This window comes from Manis javanica, chromosome 14, assembly GCF_040802235.1.
Source record: "Manis javanica isolate MJ-LG chromosome 14, MJ_LKY, whole genome shotgun sequence".
Lineage (NCBI taxonomy): Eukaryota > Metazoa > Chordata > Mammalia > Pholidota > Manidae > Manis > Manis javanica.
Genome location: NC_133169.1, coordinates 60989691 through 61007963, shown reverse-complemented (window position 1 = coordinate 61007963; position 18273 = coordinate 60989691). Strand labels below are relative to the sequence as shown.

General features: G+C 34.7%; 1 protein-coding gene across 4 annotated transcripts in view; it reads right to left on the bottom strand.

The window, feature by feature from the left end:
* The window catches only part of CEP120 (centrosomal protein 120), a 66634-nt gene that overhangs the window by 22971 nt on the left and 25390 nt on the right, over positions 1-18273 (bottom strand). For 2 of the 4 annotated variants that reach the window (XM_073222022.1, XM_073222020.1), the window contains exons 10-17: positions 16498-16647; positions 15572-15754; positions 13660-13756; positions 13410-13562; positions 12699-12788; positions 9143-9235; positions 7939-8100; positions 4363-4485 (exon numbers count right to left, since the gene is read on the bottom strand). In XM_073222022.1, the coding sequence (XP_073078123.1) occupies positions 4363-4485; positions 7939-8100; positions 9143-9235; positions 12699-12788; positions 13410-13562; positions 13660-13756; positions 15572-15754; positions 16498-16647 (1051 nt within the window). The remainder of the gene's footprint in view (positions 1-4362; positions 4486-7938; positions 8101-9142; positions 9236-12698; positions 12789-13409; positions 13563-13659; positions 13757-15571; positions 15755-16497; positions 16648-18273) is intronic. The other 2 variants (XM_073222021.1, XM_073222023.1) reach the window with 2 other exon arrangements.

The window sequence follows — 18273 nt, the reverse complement described above, 5'->3', positions numbered from 1 at the left end:
TGATGTAGCCACAAAGCTACTCTACTGGAGATATGGCTTGTATTTGTCTCTGATCTCCTATTGCCTAGTTTCAGTCTGTCACAGGAACTCGGGTTTCTCCCTTAAAATGGTTCCCACTTTTACTCCTCTCTACTCAGACTGCCATTCCCTTAGCTACGGCGTCTCATTTCCTCAGCCTCAAATCCATCTACAGATCCTGCCAACCACTATTAGAGCAATTTACTGTCTACTAAAAAATCTACAATAGCTGCTACTTGCCAATATAGAGCCTAAACTCCTCTGCCTAGGTTGTGAGGCACTGCAAATTATATTTTCCATCCCACTTGCTCAACCTACTTTCTTGGTATTCCTCAACAGGAAGCCTGCCACCAGGCTGGTGTCCCCTATACCCACCTTCTTGCCCATGTTACTTCCTGAGACTGTCAATTTTTTTTCTTCTCTGCTTACTTGAGGCTCAACTTAAAACTACTATATGATTTCTAGTTCACACTAAATGATTTCTCTGTTCTGAGTTGCAAAGAGTTTCTATCACATTCCCTGGTATATGATTATACAAGGTCATTTAAGGCTGAGTTACCTCCCCAGTTATATTCCAAACTCCTTAAAAGTGAGGTCCCAAAAGGATAATGTACTTTTTCTCTTACCCCTTTACTTTTCCTTATTTTTTTCCTTTGCCCTAAGATGAGGGTGGGCAGACAGTACTCACCAAATATCCTTAAATACATAAATTTTAGCTTCTGTGTTCAACTTCCATATGCTCTACTAAATTATGCTTTCCATATTTTATTCTTTAAAAGTCCCAATTATTTTTAAGCCATCTAAAGAACATTTCCTTGCTAAAAGCAAATCACAAACTATTACTCACTTCTCACATAATAAAGGGAATTAAGAATTACATTTGGTAAAATCGTATCTTAGTGTGAACTTTAGACCATTTCAGTGAAAATGGAAATACTTATTTTATATTGAGTAGAGTGGGTCATAAAAAACACTCTCAATCTGACATAATCAGAAATTACAGATGGAATAAGAAATTTTCACTTACGTCTTCCTTTTTGAGCTTTTAACTTTGTTGCTACTTAAGAAATAAGATTCTGCCCTCTTCTGGCCTCAGAAAAATGTTACAAAGAATTTTCAGAAGAGCTGAGAAGCCTGTTTTACTAGGCACTTAAACATGCAATGTGAATTCATTTCATTAGGACTGATACAGAAGCAGTTATGCATTTTCCCCCCTCTCTCTGAACAAGTGCATGGTACTATTTATACTTGTAGTGATTTTTATCATTTTGGAAGAAGGAATTTTAAAAATCACTTAGAATTTATTCCTACAGTGGGTATTATCTAGTTTATATTCAGAAAGACGAGTAAGATAATGCTTCTTTTCCAATTTGAGCTATTTAGTCTCTGAACTTCCCCAAGGTAAAATGGAAATGGTCTTCAATACTTATTAGAGTTTCTGAATCAGTGAGATCTTATCTGAGTGCTTCAAACAGCTCTGTTAGGTATCACAGAATTCATATTTATAAACAAGGAAAAACTTTTAATATTTGGTATTTCCAAAACAGAGGTGGGAAATGTCCGGTGGGAAAAGTTCATTGGTAGAGAAATGAGAAGGTGGCCAAAAATGGAGAGAAATGAAGAAATTGCCCAGATACATAAGAAGCAGAGTTAGCAAGACTTTACAATTAACAGATGTGGGGATACGAAGAGGAACAGACAGCATGACAATTAACAGGCTGTAGAAACATTTAATAAGTTCTGAAACACTAGAAGAAACAGGTTACTTAATACTCTGTTCAACTCAAAAGAATTTTACCATACTCATTCTTGTCTCTAAATTTTCTATATGTCCACCCTTTTTGCTTCTTAATGTTTCTTCCTTCAAAGAGTAATTCTTCTATCTATGCATGATTTAACCACCCTGTCCTCTATTAAAGCTTCAGTTTCTCCTTGCTTTTAATTTCTCGTTCTCAACATAAAAATATTCTCAGACTTTCCTACCTCTAAATAAGCTTTTGTCAACAGAGTTTAAGCCCCTAGGCTACATGTTTCCTTATCTACTTTTCCATTTCAGACTTCTATAACCATCAGCAATCCAACTTCTTAAGTCAGTGACTTCTTAACTGCCGAACCCATGGCCATTTTCTAATCACTCTTGACTTTCCCTCCTGAGCAATTACTTTTACTACTTCATTCTTGAAACTCCTCTTTGTCTTTGGGACACTGCCCTAGACTCTTCTTATTCCTTCTCTACACTATTTTGGCCCCCCTTCCTGACTCTCGTTTTTTTGTCCATGAAATAAACTTTCCCCATGGGTTTAATTTTCTGCTGTCCTTCTGAAATACTCCTTGAGCAAGTTCATTTTCTTGTAAGGCTATTTCTTTATTCAAGTCACTCAGAAATCTATGTCTAGCCCTTTTCTGTCTTCCTACTATATTTTCTCATTTCTAACCACTTAGTGAATTCTTCCACTTATTCTGCTAGCATCTCAAATGTACTATGTCTAAAACCAGAATTCTCTACAACTTTCACTGACCCAGAAGTTCTTCATCAAAAATTCCTCTCTATTCATGTTAGCATCCATTAAGTCAATCTTAGAAACTTTATACTAAACTTTGTCTATTCTTACTAATGAAGTACAAAATCTTTAACTTACATCTAAGGTTTCCCAGGGCTGAAAATTACTTTTATTTCTAGCAGTCTCTTTCCAGGCCTAATTTTGAAATTACTATTATAATAATTAAGCTCTAGGTTCTAGTTATCCAAATATGCAATAGACTTTTTAACGTTTGTACTTCTATTCAATACCTCTTCTTAGAATCACATCACCCACATATCACTTAAAATTTCATCTATTCTTTCGGTTCCATATCCAATCTGATTTCTTTGTTATACTTAATGTGTTGATTTTAGTAGAAATAACTTTGTTTCCCCTTTCCATTCACAGCAATTAGTAAGAGAAAGTTAGACGATACCTGCTATCATTTATCTTTTGCTATAATTATTTAAGTTCCTTGTCAACTTTTGTAACTTGGTGACTCTATGTACACATCACACATTTCAATCATTCACAGTAGTTTTTAGCATAGTGTCATAAATAGTACACATCTTTACTGTGTAATATAAAATCCACTGTAGCCATCAACATCCTGTCAGGGAACCAGAAATCATTCTTGGTCTTTCAAACAGAGTAATTTAAAACAGGAAACTGGTCAGACAGATAATAAAAGAGCAGAAATGCAAGAGGAGGTATGTATCAGCAACCCAGTGATCAGCAGGAGCAGAAAGCCCCTACATCTTCTGGGAAAGAGTAGTTCTTACTACCAGGAACCCAGAAATTGGGGGTGTCAAATGAGCTGAACAACAGTGGGGATTATTCAAAGGGGGAGCATGGCTGCCTGATAGGAGATAGAACCATGAAAAGATGCAACTACTTCCAGAGAAAAAAGGGAAGCAGAAAAAGAGGAGGAGGAACTACCCTGGCATCTTCCCAATTCCCACCCACCCATCTTCTGTTAATGCCCTCTAGTGACCTAACCTACAGAAGAGAGAGGGCAAGGAAGCCTTCAGTGAAGTAAAGTGGGAAAAGACAGGCAACGGCTGACACAAATCCTTAAACTTCTAAAGGTTATTTGTCTTTGTATGCTGTATCTTTTTCATAATGCCTAAATATTATATATATAAACTATAATATGCAAAAACACATGCTGTCAAACTTGGGTGATCTGTTGGACATTAAACATTTTTCAATGCCTAGAACCTGAACATTCTTTTTGAGGAATCCCAATATAAATCAGAGGGAGGACCTGGCTGCCAACACTAGAAAACAAATTAGGATGGATATCCCTTCTTGCAAGTTAAGAGTGGAGTGCAGGACTGTAATTTAAGTGACTGTTCCTATTTGGGATGCCGAGTCTGAAGGGCAGTAACATTGCAGAGAGAAACAGAGTTCAGCAGAATGACAAGAGAATTGGAATATAGAATCAAGTGACAAGGGAGTGATGGCACAAACAGGAGCATCCTGAGCAATGCGAGCAGGTAGGCCATGCCTTGCTGTCCTTGGCTCCTGTCCATACCTGGGCTGGTTCGTCAACCTCCCCGACAGTTCTGTGAATACTTTCATTCCTACAGTTAGTCAGTTTGGTGGTTTGCAACCAAGGACTCTAATGAGCATAAGCTATAACTGGTAAAAGCAAAAACTTCAAGTACTGACACTATTACATGCCTTGAATTCTCTGTCATATTCTTAATTGTTAACAGAATGCTACAGTGAGATGTTATTATGTTATATATGCTAGTACCATTAATTAATTTTATAAAATGATCATTAGCACTGAAGTGCCATAAATTGACATAGGTACCTTTTCTAAGGTGAGAAGATTTATTTCAGACTGTAGACGGATTTCTGGTTTGTTGCTTTGCTGATCCTTGAACTGATGGAACTCTTTTTCCAAAATCTTATACCTTTTTTCAGCATCATTAAGCTGTATTTAAAAAAGAAAAAACTATTAGAGCCATTTTAAAAGTGTGTGAAGTTTAGTATTACAGATTCTCAACAGTGCTATTTTTTATTATTCTAGATCATGTTCACAGTAGAAAATTTAGAAAATACATAAAATATAATGAGGAAATTTAAGATCTCTAGTAATCTTAAAAATTTAGTAAACCAATTAACAGTTTACAAAAATTTAAAAATATGAAATTTCTTATAAAACCAGTATCATGAGAATGTTTTTGTTAAATTTTAGATGGCAAATGAAAAAGTCACCTTATAAAAACACTGATACTTTATACTTAAGATGTCATATGTAAGAAAAGATGGAGTATTACAGAGATACAGGGTTATTACTGATGAAAATAAATTTAATTTTAATGCTCTATTTATTGTTTGTATAATTTGATGCTATATAATTTCATAATTTAAGTACTATTATATCTTAATTTAATTTAAAGATTATTTAGCCCAACCCCTTCATATTTCTAGGTAAGAAAATTGAGGGTCAAGGAGCTAAATAACCAAGGCAGTGCAAAAGAGCTAGTGAGCAGAAGCATTACCAGATTTCAGAACTTTTCATCCCTTAGACTAATATTTTAATGAAAGCAGGCAATACTTCCTTAAATTAAAAAAAGATGGCTTGCTTTGACTAAACATTTTATAATTTCCCTTACAACAGTTTCAAAATCACCAAAAAAAAAAAGAATAGGAAGATGTTCTTTTCAGTCTGGAATTTTTTTTTTTTAATCAAATGCAAACAGGTATTGCTAAAGATGATTTCCAAAAACATATCAATATGACTATCAATCATTAGATAAACCAATTTTCTCTTGACTAAGAAATAAGACAATGATATCTGAAATACAAAAATCTGTGATGAAATGGAACTTAAATTACCAATAAATTGTTTTGTGTCAAATACAAAACAATTCTAATTAGAATTCATCTACTATCTCTATAATGAGGTATTCCATACATGAAAATTGTCCACATAACTGAAGTGTACCTCTTTGTGAACATCTAAACTTATATTTTTAAAGTTGAATGGAAACCTTTCTAAAGTATTTCTCACATTTCTGTTTTAAAGAAAAGCGAATCAACTTAATATTTGGTATTTTTTCCTCCATTCAAGGACATTATCATAAACAATTACTCCAATCAGTGGTTACAATCAGGTTCCAAAGCAATAAGCTACAAGGCTTATTGGGATCTTTTTCCTTTGCCTAAGGGTCCATAAACTACACTGACTTTTTGAGTTCTCGTAACTGCTTTTATTTGTTTGAATGTAGATACTTTATCCTAATCAGCTTTCACTGACAGTATGTCTATCTGTCCCTTCTACCTGTCTAGTTAGAATTGCGTGTACAGTACATGTAACTTGGTTCAAGTAAGGGACTCTATTAAGTTTTCTTACATATAAAATGTGAAATTTTTATAGTTATGGGCTTAGCAATTTGGTTATCTCAGAAACTTCCATTGCCAGCTCCCTCCAGTTTTTTCCCAGGTCTTAGATGATATTCTAGGAGTGCCTCAGGTAATTTTCCCAAAATACCAGCTCCTCCACAAAGGTTCTTCCCACAAAGACCTCAGCTAACTAACTACTCCCGCCTGGGATGGTGGGTGAGGGGGCGGGTTTTCAAGAGCTCCTCCGGGGACTCTCAGACATGCGAGGAGCCTTCGCTCTAGATGGCTGCATCTTCCCGGTGAGTGGGAGAGCAGAGGCACAACTGGGGAATCCCACCACAACTGCCCACTTGTACAACATCAGCTTTCATACTTCACATAACACCTCCACAATAACAATCAAATTTACATTTACAATCACCTAAATAATGTGATCTTAACTGACTCTGAACTTCTATGGAAACTATTCTTCATTCCAGAATTTACTGAAAACTTTGGAGGCATTCAACATACACTGAATCTACACATTATCTATACTGAAAATTTCCAAGCAGGATAAGCTTACTTTTTAATAGTTTGATCCTTCTTTTTTATATCACATATTTATTAAGCCCCTATTATGTGCTGAAGACTGGCTGGGCTCCAGCATACAGATATAAACAAAATCAGTTTTATAGAGCCAACACTGATCAAATCTGACACTGATCAAATTATCACATTAATGAAAACAGTAAGAGCATTATAGCATATCATAAAGAAAAAGAAGAATAGTATCTGATGAAAGGATACAACAAAAACTTCACCTAGACTTGGGAAGCAGGAGTCTGGGAAGATTTCTCTGGGTAAGTGATGTTTCAGCTGGTAACTGACAGATGAGAATAGTACCTGAGGCCCAGAAAAAGTAGCACCCATTAAGATGTTATGGGTGAAGCAAGCACAGTATGCTTGCAGACCTAAAGGAAGACTAAGGTGGCTGGAGAATATACAGCAAAACTGAGAGAGCAGGAGTTGAGGTGAGAGAGGTAGGCTGGGTCCAAACTATGCAGAGGCTTATAAGACCAAGTCATGATTCTGATTTTTCCTATGAGCAGTAAGACGACACTGAAAGGTTTCAGATGAGGGTGTCATGATTCCTTAATTTCAAAATTATCACTCTGGCTGCAACAGGAAGAACAGATTAGAGGTGTCCAACTGAAATAACACTTACAGGAGGGTCAGGTATGGATAAGAGGATCACGTTGGGTTTTAATGCCTTCAAGACATTTGAGGACAGATGTTGAAAAGGCAATGGGACAGATGGTCAGGAGTACAAAGGGAAGGTCTGTGATATAAATGTGAAAGTCCCAGAGGTTCAATGGCTCTGAAGCCATGGGCATAAGACTATTTAGTACAAAGTGAGTCTGAGCTTGAAGGAAGTTCAACATTTAATGGCTAGACAGAGGCTTCTGGATAGACGGCCAGAAAAGTAGAGGAAAGCAAGGACAGCGGAGTTCTGGAAGAAGAGAGAAGAGAACATACAAAACCATGGTCAGTAGTGTTGATGCTGTCAGTAAGTCTGCCCGGTGAACTGGCCAGCTCGGCTGCTGGTGGCTTCTCTGAGAACTGGCTGGCTGGAGAACGCAGATGGAAAGCAGAGTGGCGTGGGGTGAGAGGGGAGCGGAAGGTGTGAGAAAAGGGAGAGGAGCATAGGGAATTCTTTCATGAAATTCAGTTCCTAACTGAATTTGGGCCAGCTATATACAAAGAATATCTATGTTTGCTAAAAGGAGATTTGTTAGAAAAAGATTTTAAGCTGAAAGTTCCCTGAAATAATTCCATGTAAATAATTTTAAAGGAATAATTATATTCTGGTATAGTCCTGATTTAGGGAAATAAGATCCAATTTAAAGTATATTTGGTCTCAGTGCAATAAATTTGATTAACAGTCCAAATTACTGTGAATTTTTATAACTTTTAAAACTTTTTAGTAAACTACTTCTATTATTTTAGAATGCAAACAATTTCGAAGTATAAGGAGATGAGAGGTATTTTATCCAACCTGCTGGTGAAGTCGGTGTTTATCCTCCTCCAGCGGCTTGATCTTTAATCTTTCTAGTTCCACCTGGTGAACACAATCTTCTTTGGCCCGGCGGATGGAGTCCTGAAGTTCTTGCAGGTTCCGTTCACGTTCTGATTTCAGTTCCTTTCTTTCTCTTTGAAGCTTAACACACGTGCATCTTTAAGAGGTTGGCCTATTCCCAGCTGTGTTATACTAATCAATATTCTGTTATCCCTATATACAGTCAAGTATTCAAAACACTTACACATTTATTTTTATATCCTTTTCGGTTATTAGAGAGTTAATACTTTAGTATACCAACATTATAAATTTTCAATCATTTAATTCTAATAGAGAAAGTATATATAAAAATCCATAAATGACTTATATAAATTCAATTGAAAAAATCCAATCACTTAAAATTCATATTTGAACAAAACCCATTTTCTTATGTAAGCAAGTATGCCCAAATTTCTTTTCTTCTGTAGAAACTTATTTTCTGCCTAATGACATACAAGATAACAGAGCCTTAGTATTGGACAAATATACATTATATTTAAGTTTAAACATCTACATCAATTTAGAAATCCCAGAAAGTCTATAAAGGTTAGGGTGATATGCTAAGAAAATTTTAAGAAAAATATGTGGCTAAGGAAGGGGCATATAAAATTAATGTGGAAGAAATTCTAATTATTTTGAAATGACCTGGATAGTAATTTTAAAAAGTATTTATGTAAAGATTTAACAAGTATTTAGCTAGAAATTAATAAGACGTAACAAAAATGCCAACTAGGCATAGTGGACATAAGTTTACATTCGTTCTTGGGGTCTAATCTTTAATGAGCAAGAAAGAGGAATATTCTCTTCTTACTGAAAGCAAAATCAGAATTCTACTCTTTTCTCTGGGTAGTACAACTACCAGTCCCATTTCCATAATGGAAAAGTTAACCAAAAACCCTCACCACCACAGAAGTCAGCCAAAGCTGGCTGAGTAACAGTTAATCATTTCAAGTAACACTTTCCTACCCAGTCCTCACACTCTAACATAAAAACATCTTTTACTCAGATAAATAGCAGTTTTCTCCATTATGTCTGATAGACAATTTCCATAAAGTCTATTTAAGTATTAAGGAAAAAGAAGTGAATGGTATGAACTTAACGTATGGATTCTGTGAAATGTGGGTGTGATAGATGAACACATTACCTCTGATTCTGTAATGGCAAGCTGCTGCTCTCGCTTCTCTAAGTCAATTAGGGTTTTCTGAAGTTTTCCTTCTAGAACAGTATATTCAGCCACCTAAAATATAATAAAAGTCACCTTATCTTTTCCCTAAATTCAAACCATAAGTTAAAAAATGCATGTATTATTTTACTGAAACAGAGGATCCCAGAATGGGAAAATCATGAATTACATACACCAGTTCAGAGCAGAACTTCTTTCTATTGTACTCTAAGGAAAGAGACCCACCTAGCTTCTGCTTGGATTATCTCTAGTGCTATTAGTCTCCTGTGGAAGCCCATTCTCCCATAGAGCAGTTAGATTGCTCGTAAAAAATTTTGTTTAGTCAAAACCTAGCTCCTTAAAATCTGCCTTGCTCAATACTGCATACTGAGAATATTCTGATGCCCTCTTTGTCACTTACATTCTCTCCCTAGAACTAAACCTGTTTCTAGATCAGCTAGTCGGTTTCAAGTCAGTCCTTTACTAGAGGTACACTTAGAGAGCTCTTGACTGCTTCTGAAGCCAGAGTCCCTATTGGGCCCCTAGCAGAGTACCCCAATTTCTACAGGCCTGAAGTCCTGCTCTACTCTGTAAGATGTGGGTTTGATTCAGGATAAGAGATCTACCTGCTCAGCCTATACAGGATGGAGGACTATCATGGTTTTCTATCTTTCAGCTCAGACTAATCATTTTCAGTAGGAATGTCTGAAACAATTTTTCTGTCATCTTCACCAACTGACCTCCAAGTCCTAGCCCCATCCTGATCTCACCTCCTACAGCCAATAAAGCCCTGGTTTGGAGCTCTTTGGAAGCCTACCCTTCAATCCTATTTCTACCTCTTGAATGGAGAAGAAAAGTGTATCTTCACATATTTGAGTCTGGTGATAGCCATCACATATCCTCCTAGTCTTTTTTTCTTCTGCAAGATAAACAGAAATTTCAACTCTTATCCATATACTATGATTTCCACATACTCTAATATCTTGGGTTTAATCTAGAGTCTAGATACTAAACTAAGTCCTTTAAAAAATATGGTACCCAGATGTGATCTCACTAATTCAGAGATCAAAGAATGTGTGCTGCCAAATACTAGGGCAAGGCATTCTATTACCTTACTCTAAAATCGTTTCTTGTTATTTGAGAATCCTAGTCCCATTGTTTGTGATGTCAAAGAAAATCCCCAAGGTTTTTGTTTTTAAAACTGAGACAACTATACCCACTATCCAAGTGACAGTTTAATATGATTACAGAATTTGATATTTGTCCTTGTTAAACATTATTTTGATGGCTTAGGCCCAACATACTAACTAATCAAGATCACTTATATTAATTCTGCTAATTCTACTACCTACTTTTGGTTCATCTAAAAATAGAGTAGGTCTAAAAAGACTGCCAAAAGGATAGACAAGCAAAAATTACTTGGTAAGTTTTCAACTTATTACACTGAAACTAATTTTGGGGGGAGGGGGCAAAAGTAAGTTCATTTATGGCACAAGTTGAATTTGTCACAATTTTAGTAATTTTATTAACTTTTCAAATTTTTTTATGATTTGAATTTTGCAAACTTCAATACTGGAAAACTTAATAGCAGGAAAATAAATGGTTCAAGGATAAACTCACTTTAACTTAAGGGCTAATGAAAAATTCAAAAAATTTAAATATTTTCCAGCTCACTCAGATTCAACTAATATGTGATATTTAAGTACTATACATATCACTTAATATATAATTCACTTTTAAGTAAAACTAACATAATGTATAAATATGTGTGAGGGTTTCTAGTTACACTATTGATTATTTGAATACTCCTTAAGAATAGAGGCTTTGGAATAGTCTTGTTATCTTTTTCTTATTATAGCTTTTTTTAAAGCTTACTGGTCTTTCAAGTTTTTAATGGTTGAAAATTAAGTTAGATAAAGTTGAAATAGTTATTTTCAGGTCAAAGGCCTTGGGGACTTCTGCTTCCACCTAGAAAGACCAACTTCCCTTGGCCTCCTCTATAGTGCTATTAGTCTCCTGTGGAAGAAAATGAAAACTGACCAACATGTATGAAGCAGTTGTTTCAACACATTGGACAATGCAGCACAGGACTATGATCCCTGAGACACAGGAAACAAATGAAGCAAACCGTACAATAACTCTAGCTTACTGCCTGGAGGCTTTTTCCAAAGTGCAGCTCATAGGAAGGGAACCCAAACAGAACCTAGCAATCTCGCTGAGTTGAGGAAACAGACTGGAGAGGCTGAGGCAACTAAAATTTTGTGAGGAGAGGGGAGATATATATATATATATATATATATATATATATATATATGTAGAGAGAGAGAGAGCACTGGAGATCTGCAGACTAGTCCCCTCAAATCTGAGGCTGAATACCGATCAGTGTTGCCTGAGCTGAAGCTCCATGAGGCTGGGGAAATAACCACTGGAATGCAACAGGTGGAACAATTCCCAGAGCTCAGAAAGGTCTGAGAATAGTTTACATTCCGAGTAACCAGAAAAGGGAGACTTGTGATGCACTAGGCATCACAGAGTCCTCCGGACAACAGTGCTAAACAGCCCAATGCCAAAGGATGCTCTGGATTTAAGCCTAACAAAACTTAAATAGGTCAAACTCATCCCAAGCAAGTAATGATGTACCAGAAAAAAATGAACACTCTTTCAGGGAATAAAACAAAATCCACCCATCAACAATTTAAAATTGACAATGTCTGGCATCCAAGAAAAAATTACCAGGTACACAAAGTAGAAAAATGTAACCTATAACCAGGAGAAAACTAATAGAAATAGACCTCAAAATGATACAGATGCTAGAACTAGTAGATAACCTATCAAAAATTCCAGATATTGAGAACAGTAAAGGAAAACATGAACATGATGAAGAGTAAAGAGGAATATATTTTTAAAAAAGGACCCAAATGGATCTTAAGATGAAAAATACAGTATATGAAATGAAAAATTATGCTGAATGGCATAATTAGGCCCTGTAAAACAAATGATCAGTGAACTTAAACTCACATCAATAGAAAATATCCAAAATGAAACTGAGAGGTTTTTTTTGGGGGGGGGGTGGAGCAAAAGAAAGTTCAATTATGGCACAAGTTGGATTTGTCACAATTTTAGTAATTTTATTAACTTTTCACATTTTTGAAATATTAACTTTTCAAAAAAAATGACTTTGTAATAATCCAGTTATCTATGGGTCAATATTAAGCAGTCTAACGTGTAAACTGGAATCTAAGAATGAGACAGGACACAGGAAAAATATTTGAAAAACAATAACCCAAATGGTTCCAAAGTTTATGAAAACTGTTAAAAACAAACAAACAAACCATATGATCAAAGAAGCTCAAAGAATCCAAACAGGTGAACACACACACATAAAGATACAGAAAAGCAAGGCCCAGTATAATCATATTGCCGAAAACTAGGGTAAAAAATGGTGAGAGGAAAAAAGAGACACCTTACACATAGAGGACCAAAGATACTGTCACTAATATTATTTCTCCCCTCCTTCAATTTCTTTATGAGTTATTACCTTTTTCTTTACTAGTGATTCTCTCTCTCGGTCCCTTTTCTTCCATTCCTCTGCAAGAGCCTGCATATGAGCCAGTTCTTTCTGCTTTAGCTACAAAAGGGAGAAAAATAAAGTCCCAAGGAAACCCGAAATATTTCAAATAAACAAACCAGTAGTTTTCAGTTAATACTGATCACTGATTTATTTCTTTCAGGCATTCCATTTCATTCTTAAAAAACAAAAAACAGGATGCCTGAAGCAAGTATTTCCATATAATTCAGGAGATTATAAAGCCAATTGTAAGGTCTGTTTCCTAACTCTCTTATTTAAAGACTTGTGGTTCCAGGTTCCAGCAGTGTATGCTACATGAGGGCCTTGAAATAAAGACACTTTCAAGTTCTTAACCTCTGAATTCTAACCTTCAGTCTTAATTTTGCCCAAGATTCATGGAGAAAGTTTAGGGGAATCCTGCTGAGACACTTTTAGCAAGCTGTCACATATTGAGAATTTTTTTACTCTCATTTTTTCTTTATGAATACAACTTTCTTGATACTCAAAGGGACTGGAATGTATACCCATGGAACACAGAAAAGCCTAAAATGGAGAAAGAAAAATATACCATGTAGACAAAAACAGACTTTTTAAGTAACATTTAAAAAGTAACCTGATTTTCTAACAACCATTTGATCAATAAATATGAGAGATGCCCTCTCAAAAAAAAAAAAAAGTAACCTGATTTTCAAAAATGTCTTCCTGCATCTCTTTCCACATTTCTAGCTCAAGTGCTGCTTTGTATTCCAGGGTTTCACGAGGCTCTGTCTGGATTTCTAAAGGACGTGGCGCTGTAGGAAGAGAAGATGGCTTCTGTTGTGCAGCAGATAAACCCTAATACATGAATGAAAAAGCATAATGAAACAGTCACACACATGCATACATTAGACTCATTTTAAAGAATAATTTTACAACATTCAATGATAGCTACCTGAGATGAATCAGAGATAAAAATCTCACGCATTTTTACCAGTCCATAATCTTCCAGAGTCACTGTGTAAGAAAGATCTATTATCCTGTTGTTTGACCTACAAAATGAAATTTAAAAATTCCTTAAATTTCACGGGAATGCATTTGTATTACTTTTCCTTGTATTTCCCCAATGCTAGAGCATTGTGTAGGGCACCATTTCTTGTACCTGACACTTGCTGCTGAAACTGCACTGGCTTCTATAGGCTTCAAGACCATCCAGATACATGATTTGTATTTTAACACCCTATTAAGGACATACCTATATTTATTACAAATAACCTACACCAGCTGCAGATTATTTGGAACTAAAAATCAGAAAGGAGAAATTTAAAACTGCACTGCTCACAGGTAATTACTACTAAAATTTAATTTCCTTCCTCTCTTTAACTGTATGTAGATACACTTGCACTCATGCTCATTAGATCATACAGTTTTGTCCTTTTTGCCCATTCACATGAGGAGCATTTTCTCATGTCATAAACATCAATTCAAAAATGTCATTTTAAATGCCTATAAAATATACTAATGAATTACTGAGTAAAAGAAACGTAATTCCCTGCACTTGATTATGTATGTTATTCTGAATTCTTTTTGTACATTCCTGGAATGAACACACTCATACATCTTTTATTGGATATGCACACTGTGTTAGGATAACTATGTGTTATTTTCATCAGAATGAGTAACTCATTGCATCACAAAATAGCATGTGTCATCTATCATTAAACAAGTAAAAAAAAAGACAAAATGTTATAGGAAAAAAATCTTTTAACAAAAAAGTGTGGCTTTGTCTAAATCAAATATATTCCACAAGCCCTTGGTCAAACAAAACTTTAATGAATAATATTCTACAAACTTGAACTCTTAATTAAATAACGTTTATATTTTCTTCTAATCTCACAGATTTTAGAAGAAATGACTAAAGTATAATGAAAAGCACTTTCATGCCTGAAGTTTTCACTCAGGTAAATTTAAAACTTTTCTGCCTACAGAGCATGGCAATAAAAGTTACAGTTCATAACAAACAGCATTAAAATAATTTCAACTCATTATGACTTGTTTTCACTGAATTCTACTTATGATGAAAGAAAAGAATGCTTATTTTTAAAATGATTTTCAGTTAACCAGAATATTTGATTCTCTAAAACATTTATTCCCAGGATCATCAAAGGGAATAAAATTTTACTATAAACCCTTCAGTCACTAAAAGTGGTTATGGATGGGTAACACTTAGGGAAGAAATTTTAATAACACTTGTATTTATCAGCTTTTTACTGAACCTGATTTCTTTCTACATTCTTACTGTGCTTTAAAAATAAAGGCATGTAATAGATCATGTTAAACTATATTTAGATCTCTACTGTTAAAATGATCATTCACTTCTTTGTTTAAGATATGTGACCTCATGTTTTTCACTGTGGCATAAATTTCAGTGCAAAAAAAAAAACCCAACAACTCATTTTTAGATGTGTCAAACATTCTCAGGCTTTCTTTCAGGGGCAAAAGTTAAAATACCTTTCAAGTAGAAAAATAATCACAGTCCTTAACAATGCAAAATAATGTAAAAATACATTATAAATTTGATCTTGGACTAAGTAAATAAAAAAACAGATCCTGAATTTAAACTTTTTATGCTGAAGAGTGGGGAAGGAAATACCCACCAGCTGCAGTAATATCACAGTATTACAGGAGCATAGATTCTTCACACCATGAAGTATCATGGATATAAAAAGCAAAAGAGCAAACCTGGTATATAGCCCACAGAGGTCAAAGAAGAAAGATCAGAGAAACGATTCCATGAAAGGAGAAAATGTTATGTAGCTAATCCGAACAAAAAGCAAAGGTAAGACTAATGTTGGGAAATACATTACCCCTGTGCTGCTATAATAGGTACACTTTCACTGAAAGTTTGACGCCAACATTGTTCACCATTAGAACCTAAAAAGCGAGTTTTTTCTGAAGACAAGATGTTAGAAAGCTGGATTCTGGCAATTCCCAGAAGTAAATCTTTACTCATTTTATCCTTGTGCCATAATTCAACCAGCAATGGAATCCTAAAGGAGAGAGAAACGTGTTCATACCTATCAACTCTGAACTAAGTGTTTTCTAGACTAAAACCTTTGCATTTCCTTAATGCAGTCAAAGATGTTTTTGTTAACTGGAATGAAAAGGCTCAATTCCACAGGTAACAAATAGGAAATACTACTACATTTTCTATCCTCTTTCCATGCAATAAAGAAAACCCTTCAAATACTATTATTTCCACAAATGGTTAATTTTTAATCTTCATCCTCATAAAATCATATACAATTTAAATAGTGATACTTTAAGAATAAAAAGACATTTTACAGATCTCATTTTTCCTCACAAATCCATTCCATATGACTGGATTAACAACCCATTTTTATCTAGATGAAAAAATATAAAAAACAAATTAAATACTACAGTCATTCAGTGAATCAATAATAAGGACTAAATAGTTCTTAGCCAAGAACTATTCTTCACTTATTATATTAGGACAAGGCAAGACTACTTTTTGAAGCTCCTTCATTACTCATAGATTATTAATATCCAAACTTAGGCAAAAAAGATGAAAATCTGAAAAGAGCCTTCATAAGCACATTAAACTTAATGGAAGCACAAATGTCACACATGTTACTAGTATATTTGTTTCTAGATTCTCAAACGCATAAACTGCTGTGGGTTTAAACTTACAGGAATTCCTCTTATTAATAAGGTACAAATTTTCAAGAGCTGATTTGAGAGAAAACTATCATACACACCATGTACACATTACCTTAAGAAGGTATCTTGCAGCTGCTGAGGTACAGTTGCAAAATCAAATGCACAGTAAGATTGGGGAAGAAAAACTTCCATGTTTTTTCGAACTTCTACAGGAGGATTAGTCATAATAGGAGCTGCACTTCCAAAGAATGGATACGAGTACCTAAAATTTGAGAAAAAAAAATTTTAAATACAGTTTGATAGTCTTATAATTTATCAATCTAATGAGATTGATAGTCTGTTTAAAATATATATAAGATGAATATTATGAATTAATAGAATTTTTAAATAGATAAATGGTACAAACTCATGGTTTTACTCCTATCACCAACTTTAAAATCATACAAGTATTTTCAGTGTTTATATAATAATTACAGAAATTAAAGAGAAAATACATTATTTGTATAGCACTATAGCCAAAGTTGCTTTACAAGTATCTTTCAATGACCTTCTAGGGAAGGAGCAGAATGCTGGTACTTTAAAGGTAATGACACCAAATGCAGAAGAGACAGCTATTTTTATACACTTCGTAGGAATGAAAATGACTCCACAAACAAACCAAACTGCCATCTGTTTAAGAATTCCTGGAGGGTACAGGTCCTATCTTTTTAATCTTTGCACTTCCAGGAACAAACAAATAGGCAGTTTTCACCGTATAATATACACTCAATAAATATATGGTAAATTTAATTTCTAAAACTCTTTTCCTTTATGTGATAATGTCCTGATTTTTTACGGGCTAAAAAAACCTTAGTTAACTCCAAAAGGATGCATACATGGTATTGTCTTTAAACTGAGAATCAAGGATGAAAGCAATTCAAATATACTACATATGAATTGAAGGGTGACGTAACACTATTTCTTCATCATAAAAACACACCAGATTAAATGGTAGAATGCTGACTACTGCTAAACTTTTTTTTGTATTTAAAGCCAAATGTAAAGATATGATAATGCTCATTTAAATTTCATCTCGTATCTTGTTATTCATTATAAAAACGAGAATTTAAAGCCTACTAGTAAAAACTGATTTCCTACAAGAATCCTATTCAATCATTCAATTCCTATATGATCACATATCTACTGAATTAGGCCATCTTCATCTCACAAAGAGAAAATCAATCCCCTATCACTCCACTCCAGGATGTACTGATTATTTTTTAAAAGACAAACGCATTAAACTTTTTCAAATACCAGTGTTAATTTCACGAATTCCATGATACAGCTGCAGACTACAATTGCATACCAATGCAGAAATGACAACATAAAATTTACCAGAGCAAGTTAAACAGCTAGTACTTTAAAAAGTGCCTTAAAATGAATCAAAGACAAGTCTAGCAGTCTTTATCAAGAGAATTCTATGTACAGTGTTAAGTGGATCATTACTATTTCTTCAATTTGGAATGTTCTTTCCCCTTTTCTTTGCCAAGTAAACTTGTAGCCTCCCTCACATACTGACTTTTTTCTGAATCTATCTTCTTTCCTAGGTTAGCTCTTTATTCACATGGCCCATGTATCCCTAATACCAGGCACAGTGCTGGCACAGTGTAAGCACTTAATGATTAAACTAATGGCCCTTGTGGCAAGAAGGAAACCCAACAACTAACATTAGCACTTTCTCAGTGGGCTTGCACAAGGCTCCCCCCTCACAGCATCCATTTAATTTTAGGTCATTCCTATGTTTCTATGTTTCTGGCCAACATCATCTCTAGGTATCCTAAGATCAAATTCTCCAGGACAGCAGAAAAGAGATCTCAGTTTAAGGAGTGGAGGGAGAAAAGACAAAAAT